Genomic DNA, 15785 nt, shown 5'->3' with positions numbered 1-15785 from the left:
TTTCATTAACTACAAAAACAGAATATATCATTCAGGGGCTAAGGCTAAATAGACCAGCACTTATGCATTGTGGCCAGTTTTCCTTTCAAATTCAGTTATCCTTAGCAGGTGTTTCTAAGTGCTAATTAAAAGGCTTACGCTTCTATGGATATTAGTTTTGTCAAAATATATGTAAAGCTCTGGGGAATGGAAAAAGAAAAAGCAATTTAATAATATTAGTTAAAGAGAATAAAGGATTATACTACTAAAAACTATTATTATATGATTAAGGGAAATTAGGTTCTTTACTTTCCCTTTTTAAAAGTAATGAAATTATGCCATTTTTCTTGCTTGTTGAATGAGTTGTCATATTTATTGCTTTTCCTCCCCTCTTTTTGGACAAATAGCTGCTGGCTGACGTAGACAGACTTTTTTTAAAAAGCCTGTAAGAATATATGTGCTGCCTTAAATAGTGCTTTGGATTCCAATGCTGGCCAAGGAAGGAATTTTCCAGGACCAAGTAAGATTGGCTGATGAACCTCAACTTTGGGAGATTTATTATTTTTTCCTTTTGAATGCCATTTGAGGAATGGCTGCTTGTACTGCTTATAGAATGTGATGTGGAATAATATTTATGGGCAATTTCGTAGGCAGTGAATTGACTGTGCCATTGAGTTTTGAATAGCTTTAGTTGTACCATCTCAGTTGTGTAGAGCAGGTGTGGACAACTATGGCCTCTTTAAGACCTGTGGACTATAACTTCCAGAATTCTGGGAGTTGCTTGCTCAGGAATTTTGAGCGTTGGAAGTCCACAGGTCATAAAGGGGCCATATGCCATATGCTCCACCCCTGTGTCAGAGTACGAGTATATATCACATTGAAGTTTGGGGATTTACTAACAGGTCTGGTTAGAATAGGATGAGCCCGCTAATGCCCACTTTGGTAACTAATGAAGGCTGTAGTATTACCATAGTATTGTTTTGAAAACACTTAGTCGTTATGTATGGTGTAAAATACATAGCCAGTGGTAAATTCTGAAATTTTTACAGCAAGCACAAAAAGCATGGCATTTTAGGAACATTTTCCTTTGTGTTTTAGATTCAGTTCTCCCCCCCTTTTTTGGGGGGGGAGAGCATGAGAAACGTTGCAATTCTATGAGAGTCTTGGTGGACAATCACTTAAATATGAGCCAGCAGTGTGTGGCAGCAGCCAAAAAAGCCAATGCATTCCTAGGTTGCATTAACAAAGGGATAGAATCAAGATCATGTGAAGTGTTAGTACCGATTTATAAGACCTTCGTAAGACCACACTTGAAATACTGCATGCAGTTTTGGTCACCACAATATAAATAGATGTTGAGACTCTGGAAAGAGGGCAAAAAAGAGCAACAAAGATGATTATTTTTGCATGCACACATGCCCCATCCCCCACACATGTGCACACGGCCCCCTGCACATAGCCCATCCCCACGCATGCAAGACAGACTCAAAAACTAGCTGGCTGGTGGGAGGTGTGTGTGCGCATGCACGGCGGAGCTGAACTGGGGTGATGGCTTGTGTGCCCACAGAGAGAGTACTGTGTGCCACAGGTTCGCCATCACGGCTATAGGATCTCCTGCTTTAGCAGAGGGTTGGACTAGAAGACCTAGAAGGTCCCTTCCAACTCTGCTATTTGGTTATTTATTCATTCCATATATCTCTCCTTTCTACTACTATTTTCTTGGCTGAATTTGTATTAAATGAAAACTGACTAATTCAACAGTGTGATGTATTTGCAAGCCATCTTAGAAAGATGTTATTTAAGTATGTCTAGGTATTTTTAAATAAAACACCAGAGCTGAGCAGTTTATTAATAATGTAGTTTGTTTGGTTTGGTTTAATTTAATGATAGAAATCAACTGGCCCTGGAAAGTTAAGACAGTTCGAGACTACAGACCAAGTCATCTTGTGGCCATAAAGGGACAAATATCCAGGAGTTGAGATTATTATCTAATACTGTGTGAATCTAGTCAATTGTGATATATTCAGCACACCATAGTTTAACAAATCATATCTTAGTATGCTGAATGAATTAAGCGAAATTGTGCCCCACATCCTATTCAAATGAATGTCTGTATAGCAGCCATACTAGCGCTTAATCACTTGCAAGTGGTGTTACAATACCTGCTGGCTCTTAACAAGGCAAGGCATCATTTAAATACCAATAGGCATAAATATAGAATCATGGAGTTAAAAGAAGAAAAAAACCTATCTGAAGAGTTGACGTGCTGCTTGCTTTCCCCTTTTTTATTTAAATACATTTTTTAAAAAAACCTGAGCAGTCCCCGAATGTTGAATATGTATTTAGTTGAGCCATTTTGGTACCCATAGTTAAATAAAGCACCATTTGTCTGGTCCACTGAAAATTGCAAACAGATATCCATACATTCTTGGATTCCGCGCTGGTAGTTGAAAAGTATTTTTCCTCCAAACTAGACTTTTGGTTTTTGGAGGGAGAGAGGGAGGAAGGAGTGACAGTCATTCCGCAAAACTTGTTTTATGGTGAAACAATTTTTTCAGTAGTTCATTAGCTGCTCAGGGCAGTTGTGTTTCTCCTTGTGAGGTCTTGATGTCTCTCTGTCATAGCAACAGTGATGCTGTTGTTGGTTTGGTTGAGCCACCTGGACTTCACAAAGTTATGAGATTATACTCAACTTTAGAGAGCTTAGGTGGCCATGGCACAGCCGGGGGATATTTTAGGCAGTGCAGACAGCCCAGGGTCTGTAAAAGGAACTTGGCAGCCGTTATCTGGTATGTGGGCTATAAATTGCACATTCCTCCATTGCATTTTAGAGAGTATTGTACACATTTCTTAACTAGCAATTAGGCTGTATTCTTACCCATGTTTTCTTAATTCAGAATCCACTCCTGGATACTTCTGGGGCAAACGTATGGCCACAGGTTGGGGGCTTCAATTTGTTGATGGTTGGAGGAAGTTCATTAGGTCCATTTGATACTTTTAAAATCTGTTCCCCCTCCTGCCAGTCCTCCCTTCCTTGCTCTTGAACAACCCATAGCCATGCTGGTTGGAAATTAAGGAAAATGAAGTAAGTTTTGCACATTTGCAGGGCTTATGTGTGGGAAAGTTCTTTACAGTTTTGTTTGATAGGGTTGTCAAGCTGAAGAGAGGTATGATCATTTTCCATGGAATTTTGCTGACTATCTTTTGATTCTTAAATTCCTGGGCAGTTTTATTCATGTGATTTTATTTTTGTTTCATAGCCAGTTTTAATTATTGTCAAGCTGCCATAGTGATCTCAGAGAATCAAAAGGCAATATTGTGGGGTGGGAATGCAAAGGAGAAGAACCACCATAACAGAGAAGTTCCCATTCCCAACCACTGAAGCCCGTCCAAAAGTAGCATGGTCAATGCTATCGAAAGCTGCTGAGAGGTCCAGGAAGGCCATAATGGTCGCACCAATCCCCACTGTGAGCCTTCCAAAGGTTATCAAGAAGTGTGGCCAATGTTGTTTCAGTGTTATTCCCCAACCTGAACCTAGACTAAAAAGGATAATAATCTGCTTCATCCAGGGGCCTTTGTATCCTCTCAACAGCCTTCTCTAAAAAGGGAAGATTGGAAACTGAGCAAAAGTTGCCTCATACTGTTGGATACAAAGATGGCCCCTTCAGAAAGGGGCTCACCACTGCCTCCTTTGGGGAGGGTGGTATCATCCTCTCCTGCAAAGAATCATTAACCATCTCTCGGCTTGCTTGGCCACACTTGTGCTGAGCTTGCCCAAATAACTCGAAGAACGCTGGATGTTTGTTAAAAGTGAGTTTATTCTAGCTACAAACCGGCTGCAAGGCAAACTGAGCTTTAAACAGGTTTAAAGTCGGCACTGAGAGCTTCCGCCTCTCAGCGCCTGTTTTGAAAGCATAGCCACGCCTCTCCCATCACTCGGGCTTTTGGCTACTCGGCTCAGTTGTTCAGCACATAGATCAAAAGAGCCGCTCTCTCGTCGCCCATCATCTGGCAGCATCTGAAACATCGGCCCCAGCCCGATCCCAACACCTACTGCCACCATCACCACCCGTTTCCCTGGATACTGTTGCTGCCAACATCATCACACGTGCCCCCTGCACTGTGTCATCAGGTTTGTCTGCTGCCCACCTGGATTTCCTATCGCCGCATGGCTTTTGTGTTGAGCGACAGACGTGGCGGACGTGGCTCGACACCATCACTTGCGCCCAATCACATTCTACTTCTTGAGAGGCCTTAACCAACCAGCAGGGGCATGGGGCCAAAACCGAGGTGGCCAAGCTCACAGCCCCAAGGACCCTGCCTACTTCCTCAAGAGCAACTGGTTCAAACTCCTCCCAGTTAACAAGGCTCAGACATGTCTTCGTCACCTCCAAAGTATCTGCTCAGCCAGAATCCAGTTCCAAGTATCAGATAGATGCCAAGAGTATTCCTCTCAGTGACTCTTTAAGGGATGCCATGATTACTTCTTACCAAGGAGGGACCTGGTCACCTGATTGCTTTTTAACTACTTTTTAGCTACTAAAAATCTTCATAACAAAAACATGATAGGATGGGACATTAAAAATTGGACACTAGAGGGAACCAGAAGGAACTAAAGATTCAATTAAAGAATACTTAAACTTGACTTACTGATACAGAATGGAGCAAAGTACTTTAATATCATATGTATTGAAGGATATTTGTGAACAATGGACCCAGAAATTAAGTTTTAAAATGACTGCAATTATAAATAGACTGTATTTGAAAGATGTTATGGAAGAGAAATCAGATTGGGACTCATTTGAAAATGGATTTTAAAATTATAGACTATATGAATGATATGGGAAAAATGCTATACTGGATATAGAAATAAAACATCTCAATGTCTTAATAATTAAAAGAAATAATAAAGTAAAAGAGTTACCTGGGAAACTTTCCTATACTAGATTTACAAAAGAGTCTTGTTAAAATTTTGAAGGATTTTATGGGAAGGGGCAATGAAAATGAAATCTAGTTCTAGGACACTATTTGAAGGAAATAAAGATAATTTTTTTAAAAGTAATTAGTATATGTAAATGTTGTACCTTGATGAAGTTATATTTTCTTTTATGTACACTGAGAGCATATGCACCAAGACAAATTCCTTGTGTGTCCAATCACACATGGCCAATAAAAATTCAATTCTATTCTATTCTATTCTATTCTATTCTATTCTATTCTATTCTAAAGTTGGTTTATTTGACCAAGGTTAAAGTAGATAGATTTTATAGATATACTTAATGGACTTTTGCCAAACTGCATCCAATGACAAGTTTTTAAAGATTTGTTTATGGATAAGATATAAGAAAAAGAGATAATTTGTTGTATTTTAGGAGAAGGTGGTATGTTACTAAAATATTTATATTCATTGCTATGAACGGGTGGTCGTTTCTTTATATATTTCTTTCCTTTTTCTTTGCTATATTATTTTTTCCCTTTTCTGTGCTTTCTATTATTCTTTTTTTTACTTTGTATTAGTTCTTTCTTTTAATTGTAGTGTTTAGTAAAATTATTGTAATGTAGCTGCAAAAAAGGTTGTAATGTAGCTGCACCCTTTCCTAGAAACAATCTGGCAGGTAATCCCAGGAAAAGACATGCCTTCAAGATCCTGCAGACAAGTACCATGTTGAAAATCCTGTTTATAATCTTGAATCTTTTCAACTATCAATGGGAAACTGAAATTGAAATGCTATATGCAACTATCCTTAATAAACTATTAACTATAAGAGTGCTTCATTTGAAGAGCTCATGAAGGTATTTCAGAAGACAGTGTCTTGCTAAAAAGTTACATAGTGCAGCATAAAGCAGAACATTGGATTCAGACCAAGATTTGTTCTTCATTTCTTTTATGACTATGGAGTTATGGGCTGAGGTTTGATCTACCCATGCAAAACAGTGATATAATTTGAAGAGAGTTACCATAACTGCACCAGTCCAAATCTTCCAGACAGATAAATTGCATCTTCAAAGCTCACCTCTGAGTAGAAAAATGACTGAACAGGGAGCAAGAGAGATTGAACTAGGCAGGAAGAGAGAGGGGGGAGGACAGAGGCAGTTCTTGCTTGCAATTCTTTCAGAAACTTTCAAACGTAGAATTTGTCCATGTGCTCTGAAATGTATTGTCTGTCATAATAAGGACAGCCATAACCCAACAGAGCAACTTTCTGGCAACCAGTTAAGAGGCATGAGAGTAGGAAAAAGAGCAGCTAAGATCACAGTTGTTGTTCATTAAGTATTAACATGATATTAACTACAGGAACACTGACTAAATAAGTTGCACCTTGAAGAATTAATTCAGGTCAGTCCTTTCCCGTGGTCTATACCAACAATCCTCAAATTTTTTTTCACCACGGACCCTCTTTAAATATCTTTTGTGGCCATGGACCATGGCCACAGAGACACAAGACTTAACTCAAGATTTAAATCATAACATTTCTTCAATCGTTTACAGAATCCCTGTGATGACATTACGCCTCCTCCTCCCCAGTGGTTTGTGGACCACAGGTTGAGAACCACTGGTCTAGACTAATACTGTATAAATAATTTAACAAAGCATAACAAAATAATGAAATAAAAAGTATGCATACTAATGCAAGAAAAGTAAATATGTGAAACAGGTTTGTGCATACAAAGAATACTGGAAGAAAAGGACAGGATGCTCTGAAGTGTTGTTTGGAAAAAAGAGAACTGACCAAGATGTAGGTAATGCTTTTCTTGTGCATTTAAAGAGGATGTTGTCTGGAACCTACCTGGAAGGAGTACATGAAATGGGGACAAGTAAAACCAGACATGAAAGGTTTAAAGATGTTGGAACCAGGCCAAGGTTTTGAGAGGGGACAATACTCTTGACACTTTGAAGAGCAGGTTCTGAAAATGCTTTATGAAGGTGTTTTTCTCATATAGCAGTAATATTTTCCCTCAGGTTCATAAAAATCCTTTCACTGTGAATATTCATGCCCAGTACTAGCAAAGAAAGGCAAACATTTTAAAACTTTCTTGAAACATTTTTCCCATGGTTACTACCTTTAAAGCGCTCCATGGCTTAGGACCAGGATACTTACGGGACCATTTACTGCCATCCTCTTCTCTCCCAACGACCGGTGCATTCTCACAGAGAGGGACTCCTCAGGGTGCTGTCAGCCAAACAATGTTGACTGGCGGCCCCCAGGGGGAGGGCCTTCTCTGTGGGGGCTCCTACCCTGTGGAACGAACTTCCCCCTGGACTTCGACAACTATCTGACCTTAGGACCTTTCGCCGCGAACTTAAAACCTATTTATTCCACCTTGCTGGACTGGCTTGATTTAAAAAAATTTTAATTTGATTTTATGGGTTTGAAATTTCTGTCAATTTTATAGGGCGTTATTACATTTTAAATTTGGCCATTTGAATAAGTTCTTTAAGGGTTGATTTTTAGTATTGTATGTATTGTTTCTTTTGTATTTTGACTGTTCACCGCCCTGAGTCCTTCGGGAGAAGGGCGGTATACAAATTAAATTATTATTATTATTATTATTATTATTATTATTATTATTATTATTATTATTATGCATCTTTTTATTTATTTTAATAAGAACAATTTTTACATATTCAGCTACAGCTGCAGATCCCATTCTCAGTGTTTAAAATGGTATTGTTTAATTTGTCTTGATAGTAGAATATTTAGTACAATTCAGATGTCATTAAACTTATGAGTCCTCCAATATTCTAGGTCAGTGGTGGCGAACCTGTGGCACACATGCCAGAGGTGGCACGCAGGACCCTCTCTGTGGGCATGTGCGCCGTTGCCCCAGCTCTGTTTCAGGTCTCTGCCATGCATGCGCATGCACCTCCCACCGGCCAGCCGGTCTTCGGGTCTCTGCCATGCATGGTGGGGCGCACACACATGCACCCATGTTTTGCAGTTTGGGTGAGTGTGGGCTCATGTGTGAGGTGCGCACACATGTGTGGGGTGCAAAGATGCATGCACCCACGCCTTGCAGTTTGGGCGCGCATGCGCACTTGGTGCCTAAAAGGTTCACCATCACTGTTCTAGGTTGTCAAAAATGAAAAAAAAAAGTGGAATGGGAAGGAAATTCAGATACATAGCCAATTAGCCTGAATAATCAACTGCAAGTAGGGATCTAGACTGAAATTGGGCTTTGATTCTAGTTTTAGCACTAGTGTGCAACTTTGTTCAACATTTTAAGCTTAGTTTTTCTAATAGCTATTTCCTATCCTCTGAGAACTTGGCCATGGTTAGTAGTTCATTAAAGATGTCATCTTGACACATGACATTAGAAAGTCAATTTTAAAGAGAATATTAGGATTATGGTTGCTACTATCAATGCTTTTATACTAATCTACAATGAAATATGCACCGTTCTGTTCACTCTCATAAACACATTAGAAGTTTCTGTCTTATGGCTACTATTTAGGATTTAGTTAGAAAAAGAAATATAATACAAGAAACAGGCACTGAAGGCATTAGAAGTTTGCATCATGTTCAGAGAACACAGGCTTTAGGACAATGCATATAGTATTTTCTAAAGAATTTGATGACTCAAGGTGTTATTTTGGTGTTTGACTATAGATGGACTGCAAAATGTGAATTAATGGCTTTTCATTCTCATAGCTCATAATGTCAATAGAGGCATATCTACTGCGTGTTAATTCATACCCTGGATGACTATGCCAGAAGTAACGGTTACCTCTTACATTCCAATTCCAAAAACAGATTGCTCCTTAAGCAACTCTGTATGCATAGCTCTGTTTTCCAGTTCATCTTTTCCATTATCTTACCCAGTCTTGCCTTGCTTTTTGGACATATAAATACGAGTGCTGCATTTGCCTGGTGCATCTTCCGTAATTGGAGATGCATTGTAATTGGTGATGGGGATTGATATGACTGTTCCTGTGAACTGTAAGATCAGGAATCACACAACCTGCTGTCATGATGACTTTTCTCAGGGGAAAAGTCCCAGGAAGGATCAACTTTGAAGTCACTGTAAGTGTCTTCATATAGGAGTTGCACTTAGGACATGTATATTTCTAGTTGTATCAATAGAAGCAGGAATTTCCGTTGTCCACGTTCTTCCTAAAACATTATTGCCTTTGGAGAAAACTTGTGATCTTCCTCCACAATCAGATTGCCTTTTTCTATGCAATACATACATTTCATAATGTAAAGTTAATTGGAAAATTAGAAATTGAATTTCGTAAGCATCAATTTAACTGTGTGGCACAAGGAAAGAACTGTTTACTGGTAGTTTACTGATTACCACTTTTTTCTTAGGTGCTGAGGAAGTCCTCTTGCTCGCTAGAAGAACAGATCTACGAAGAATTTCCCTGGACATGCCGGACTTCACAGATGTTATTTTGCAAATAGACAATATTAGGCATGCTATTGCAATTGACTATGACCCTGTTGAGGGCTACATTTATTGGACAGATGATGATGTCAGAGCTATTCGCCGGGCATTTCTTGATGGATCTGGAGCCCAGACTCTAGTAACAACAGAGATAAATCATCCTGATGGCATTGCAGTAGATTGGGTGGGTAGGAATTTGTATTGGACTGATACTGGTACAGATCGGATTGAAGTTACACGTTTGAATGGGACCTCAAGAAAGATCCTTATTTCAGAAAATTTAGATGAACCTAGAGCAATAGTGCTCAATCCTGTGATGGGGTAAGTCTTGCAAGTATTTGCTCAGTCTTAAAACTATGGTGGTTGCTCTGCCTTTGCATTTCTATGCTATGGAACATGTTACAGGTAGTTCTTGTAGAGCCGTGAGGGCGCAGTGGTTAGAATGCAGCATTGCAGGCAAATTCTGCTTACTGCCAGCAGTTTGATTCTGACCAACTCAAGATTAACTCAGCCTTCCATCCTTCTGACATTGGTAAAATGAGGACCCAGATTGTTGGGGGCAATATGCTGACTCTGTAAACCACTTAGAGAGGTCAGTAAAGCATTATGAAATGGTATATTAAGTCTAGGTGCTACTGCTTGACTTAATAACCACAATTGGGACTGGAATTTTCATTGTAAATTGTTGCAGTCATAAATCAGATCCAATTTTATAGCAATTTTTTTTACAATGGTTGTTAAGCAAATCACTGCAGTTGTTAAACAAATCATATGATCATTAAACAAGTCCAACATCCCTAATGAACATTTCCCTTTCCATTTGGAAATCAGCTAAAAATGATCACATGACCCAGAACCCCGTTGCCAAGAACCCAAATTTCAACCATGTAACCGTAGGGGTAGTGTGATGGGCATAAGAGCAAGTGTCACTTTTTCCAAGGAACCTTTGTTAAACGAATAGTCATAAATCGAAGACCATTCGTACTTTAAAAAATCATCTGTTTTCACCATACCATGTTCCAGCAGCAGTTCAACAGAATATGTTTTCTCAAATGCATATTCTTTATTAGTATTCAGTAAATTTGGAATACACAACCATCAGCCTATTTATTCTAGGTAGCATCTGATTTTAAATTTTCCTTCCTCGTTATTCCTTATAATATTATTATCCTTTTGTATATCTCACAAACTTGAAATCTTTGAATGAATCTTTCTCTTTACTGCCAGTTCATGGAAAAGCACGCTTATAAAATGCAATAATATATTTGATAGCATATTTGCGCATCAGAATTACATTGTTGTTCTTCTCCTTCCACAAAAGTTATATGTATTGGACAGACTGGGGCGAAAACCCAAAGATTGAATCTGCTTATCTGGATGGGTCTGAGAGGAAAGTGCTGGTGAATACGTCTCTAGGATGGCCCAATGGTTTGGCATTGGATATTGAGGAAAACAAACTTTATTGGGGAGATGCAAAGACTGACAAAATTGAGGTAAGTGAGATATTTCCAGATAACTGCAGTTCTGTTCTAGAGAAAACATCTTGTTTTCCTGTTTTTTTGGAAACATTGCATTACCAGATATAGTTTCTGAAAAGCTTGAGAGAAAAAAGCCCCAACCCTAGCATAAGAATCTGTATTTCATTTTAAAAGGACCCAGCCTGTCCTGACTAAGCTAAGAATGAGGAGTGCCTTTCGTCCAGGCAAATACAGAACTGTACTGTCAGAGGCCAAGAAGTTGAGAAATATTAGAGCTGGACTATTAAAATAAGGCAATTTATTGAAAGTTATGTCTGGAATTCATTATCAAATGACAAACATGGAGAAAACTATTTAAAACAAATAATATTCTTCTTCAGAATTCCCAGAAGAGAATTGTATTGGAGCTTAATTCTGTCTGGGTAATTTATGCATCCTGCTGGAAGTATTTTGTGTTACATTCAAGGCTTGCTGACTTTATACAATAAAAATAACTAAATCCAGCAAATATATATCAGTCTTCAGGTTGGGAGTATTAATCTTGAACACAAGATACTGAAAGGACATATTTCTTTGTGCAGTTACCACAGTGTGTCTTCTAAGGCAGAGTATTTTTTAAAAAATGTGCCAGAAACTTTAGGACGTGTTGACAGATTAAAAATCAGAATTCAGAGAGACCAGGCAAGATCTGTGGTGGGGATTGGCCATTTGCTCTGTGCTCTGACTTACCAACTATACTTTTTAAGCGCTGTGTTATTTCCTTGGCAAAAATGTAGAAGAATGTATAATAGGTTGTATAATAATGTACTTCAATTAATTGCATGTTGCATTTTTAGCTGTCCGTTGTTTCAGAAAACCAACCTTTTTGTTCCCTTGAGGGGGAGAAATCTACCCAGCCCTTCCCCCCCCCAAAGCAGGAAAATACTGCTAGATACATAGAAGTGCGTTCCTTAATTATGTGTGTAAAACTTCACATGGCAGAAACAGCAGTTATTCATTCTTGGCAGAAACGTTCCCATCTGCAGCATTCAGCTGTAAATACAAAGGCCTCAGTCACTTCACAAGCCGTTTATATCCTAAAGAAACCATTTGGCGAGCCTTGTCAAACGTTGCGTGACAACAGCCTTTGGGGCTTTCACTGCAAATTTGGCACCCTGTGGTAACATTGTTCCCAGCTCTTAAAAGTTTTTTTTTTCCCTAACTTGGTTTGGCAGCATGTTTGAAAGGTGGGAGAGAGAGGAGAGAGAGCAAAAAATTGTAGCAGATTTTAGAGAGATATATGAGGAAAGTATCTTGGATTCAGGAGGTGCAGCTGATTTGAAGCGAATGGCGCAAAAGTAAATTGAAAGAAAATTTTAAGATTCCGTCGGAAAACAGTACATTCCAGGAACAAATTAACGTGGCTTACAATGTTTCAGCTGAAGCAAAAAGACTCTGACATCTGCCTGCAAAATCGCCTAATTCTCTTTCAAAACCAGTTTTGTGGGTTGTCTTGTCAACATTTGCTTAATGACTGTGTATAATTGCATAATTTAAAAATGTTGACCTATTTGTCTATTTTTAGAAGTGTTTTCCTAATTTAAATTGCTCTAAAACAACATAGTTAAAAGATAAAATGTAGCCTAGAGAATCACCACTTCTCCCCCCCTCACCAAAGCTTTGTGATTATTTTCTTCAGAATAAATTCAGAACTTGCACCCAGACATTCTCTAAAGAATTGTGCAGTGATAAACAATGTTTGTGAGGCATAACACAGGTCACTAGTGTCAGGCCCTTCACCTCTATCGGCAAACCCAACAAAACTCATTGATCCTTCTGACAACCTGATTCTTCCTACTTTTTCTCCCTATAGTTTATTTGATGGATATTGAAGAAACAAAGCCTTTGCTGTAATTCAGAACAGGCTTTCAAAGTAATGACTTTTATAGGGAAATAATTTCTATTCTAGGTAATTTTTGCATATGATATTTAAAATGGCACTTTTAATCTCCAGCTCAGGTTTGAAGAATTTTTTTCAATCTTGTAAAAGATAGAAGGATCTTCTAGCATAGTTATTTTTACATATGTAAAATAAAAACAGTCCAGAATTTTAGAATACATGTTAATACTTATTTCTCAAAATTTAATTGTATTTTTGGTGTCTTAATTTTGTTTTACATTTTGAAAAAAACCCTGATCAAAATCTTACTCAAAACTTGAGTTGCGGGACAAATTCACCCTCCCATCTCTTGTCTTTAGTTCCCAACACTAAATTTCTTTGAGGCTGCAACAATACTAGCAAGGAAAGTGACTTTGGGAGTGGCTTCCTTCATTTGATATTCTAAATACATATTATATGGTATTTTTAATTTGTTAAAATACGTCTTTTTGATCTATAAATAATTTGCTCTTTTCTTACATAAGTAAATCAACTCATATTCCCTGGACTTTTAAAAAGAACTGTTGAAAAAGTAGCTGTTTTATACTTAAAATTAATGGAGTATTTTTTTATCCTACATTAAAATGAACTTTTTTATTTTTAAAAAAAATGGGGCAGGGAGGAAAAGACGGTTGGGAGCCTTGAATAGGGTAACTGACCTTTGACCCATCAGGAGGCTATGTCAGAAGTAAAGCAGTTGCCTTCCCACAGTCAAAGGACAAATGGATGTTGATCATCCTGAATAGTACTGAGTAGCCTGACTTTCAGGGAACCAATTAAAGGACTGCTGTGGCTTGGAACAATACAGTTTCCAGCAAGTCTGAAATTCTTCTGATTTTCTTCTTCCTCTGATTGAAATAGTATGTTGGCTTTTTGTCATTTCCTATATATTTGGACCATATTACATAGAAACATTACCATAAAAATATTTAGAACCGACCTTCATTCATTAATGTGAATGAAGCTTTAATGCATACATATATCTCACCAAAATCCTTTCCTTAGTGATTATTGTGCTGAATCTTTTGATCTTTCAACATGCTTTGGATTGAGCAGTCTGGGGGAGAGGAAGAATAGTGGCATGGAATTGGAGAAGAACAGGAAGGAAAACTCACCCTGTGCCCAAGGGAGTAAAAAATATGTTTTTCATGCATAAAGATCGGGACAGGTGCAATTAGAACACATCTTACTTGTCTTATTATCTTGAAAAGTAAGCTTATTAAAAGGAAATCTATTAAAATTTAAGGAATTACAGAGAGACCACTGCACAAAGACAATTAACATGAATTCAAGACTTAAAATCAGAGTATTGAAAACATTATCAGAACTACTAACTATAATCTGATTATAGTTAGTTTGGGGTGCCTCAAAAGACTATGAGAAGACAAATGTTGTTCTAATCCAGAAAAAGGGAACGGAGATCTGGGAAATTTTGAGCATCTTGAGGAAGATTATTGAACAATGTGTTTGTGATCAGTTGGTTAAGAATGTAACAGTTATAAGAGCCAACATGGCTTTTATTATGTAGTAAGTCATGCTAGATTAACCTTACCTCTATTTTTAACAGAATTACCATCTTAATAGATCAGGGAATGCCACAGACATAATCTCAGCAATGAATTTGATAAAGTCTCCCATCATATGTAAATTAATAAAACTGTAAAATGTGAGCTAGATTATAAAACATACTTCTGAATGCTTCAATATCAGTTTGGAGCATAGAACTAAGTGGACTGCCACAGGGGTTCTGTCTTGGCCCTATGCTGTTCAAGATTCTTATTAATGGCCTCGATGGAAAGATTGAGGAAGTAATTACCAGATTTGTGAATAATACAGAACTAGGAGGAGTGGCTAATTCTTTAGAAGAGAAAGAGAATTTGGAAGAGAGAAAAAAAGCATCCCTTCGATAGCTCAGCTGGTAGAGCGGAGGACTGTAGAATTGCCTGTACTGTAATCCTTAGGTCGCTGGTTCAATTCCGGCTCGAAGGAGGCTTTTTATTCTCCCCTTTGTCATCATTTCTAAAGTTGCCATTCATCCTTTGAGAGAAACAAATTATGATCTTGCTTTAAAAGCCAGTTTAGTCTAGAGTTTAAGGCACCAGGCTAGAAAGAGGGAGATCCATGAGTTCTGGTCTTGCTTTAGCCATGAAAGCCAGCCGGAACAAATGTAAGGTCCTACATCTTAAAAGAAAAAGATAAAAAGAAAGTCTCAGTATAGTATAGCGAGACTTGACTTGGCAGTAGTAGAGGGAACTACTGGGTATTTTGTTAGATCGTAAATTGAACATAAGACAATTTAATAGATAAATGCAACTTTTTAAAGTTAAAAACACTTAACAAAACTCTGGTGTTTGGTTATAGGTTTGGTAATGAGACTTCTGAAAGAATTCTAGGTTGATGATTTCAAACTTAAAGTAAATAATTGTTCCACCCCATCCTGCTTTATTTAACCCTATCTCAAATGCTCCGTTGACTTTGGGGCATCAGTTTAGAAAAAATGAGAAGAGGGGCAGAATAAGATGGTGAGGTCAACAGGAGACCAGAAATGAAGATCCTATGAAGAAAAAAGAATTATATGAAGGTCCAAATGTCAAGATCTGCTCTCCTCTGTTGTAGAGTGCAGGACATGGAATAGTAGGTTTAAGTTATGGGAAGGCAAATTTCAATTGAATTTTAGCAATTGGTTGATAACAGAAAGAACTTGATGAGGAACCAATTATTCAGAGAAGTGGCAGGTTCAATGGAGTCAGTCAGATGCAGCTAGAGAGATGTCCGCTTGGAATGCTGTAATGTGAATTGCTATACCAATCAGGGAACTGAACTCTAAATTGTCCCTTTCAATGGCACAATTCTATACATTGTTTTACAGAGTGTTATCATTCCATCTAGTTTAGAATATATACCAGTGATCCATTTAGGTTTTTAAGAGCCTTGGTGGCACAGTGATTAAATACAGGCACTCCTGGAGTTTGATTCTCACCATCTCAAGATTGACTCAGCCTTCTGCTCTCCCAAGGTTGGTA

At 38.1% G+C, this 15785-nt stretch overlaps 1 protein-coding gene and 1 non-coding gene across 2 annotated transcripts in view; both read left to right on the top strand.

The window, feature by feature from the left end:
- The window catches only part of LRP5 (LDL receptor related protein 5), a 134046-nt gene that overhangs the window by 70166 nt on the left and 48095 nt on the right, over positions 1 to 15785 (top strand). The window contains exons 6-7 of the mRNA XM_058156563.1: positions 9291 to 9687; positions 10688 to 10859. Of these exons, the coding sequence (XP_058012546.1) occupies positions 9291 to 9687; positions 10688 to 10859 (569 nt within the window). The remainder of the gene's footprint in view (positions 1 to 9290; positions 9688 to 10687; positions 10860 to 15785) is intronic.
- Positions 14663 to 14751, top strand: TRNAY-GUA (transfer RNA tyrosine (anticodon GUA)). The gene is given in 2 exon segments: positions 14663 to 14699; positions 14716 to 14751. It is a non-coding gene; the product is annotated as a tRNA-Tyr (tRNA).

Source organism: Ahaetulla prasina, chromosome 1 (genome assembly GCF_028640845.1).
Source record: "Ahaetulla prasina isolate Xishuangbanna chromosome 1, ASM2864084v1, whole genome shotgun sequence".
NCBI lineage: Eukaryota > Metazoa > Chordata > Lepidosauria > Squamata > Colubridae > Ahaetulla > Ahaetulla prasina.
This window is presented reverse-complemented; position numbering and strand designations above follow the sequence as displayed.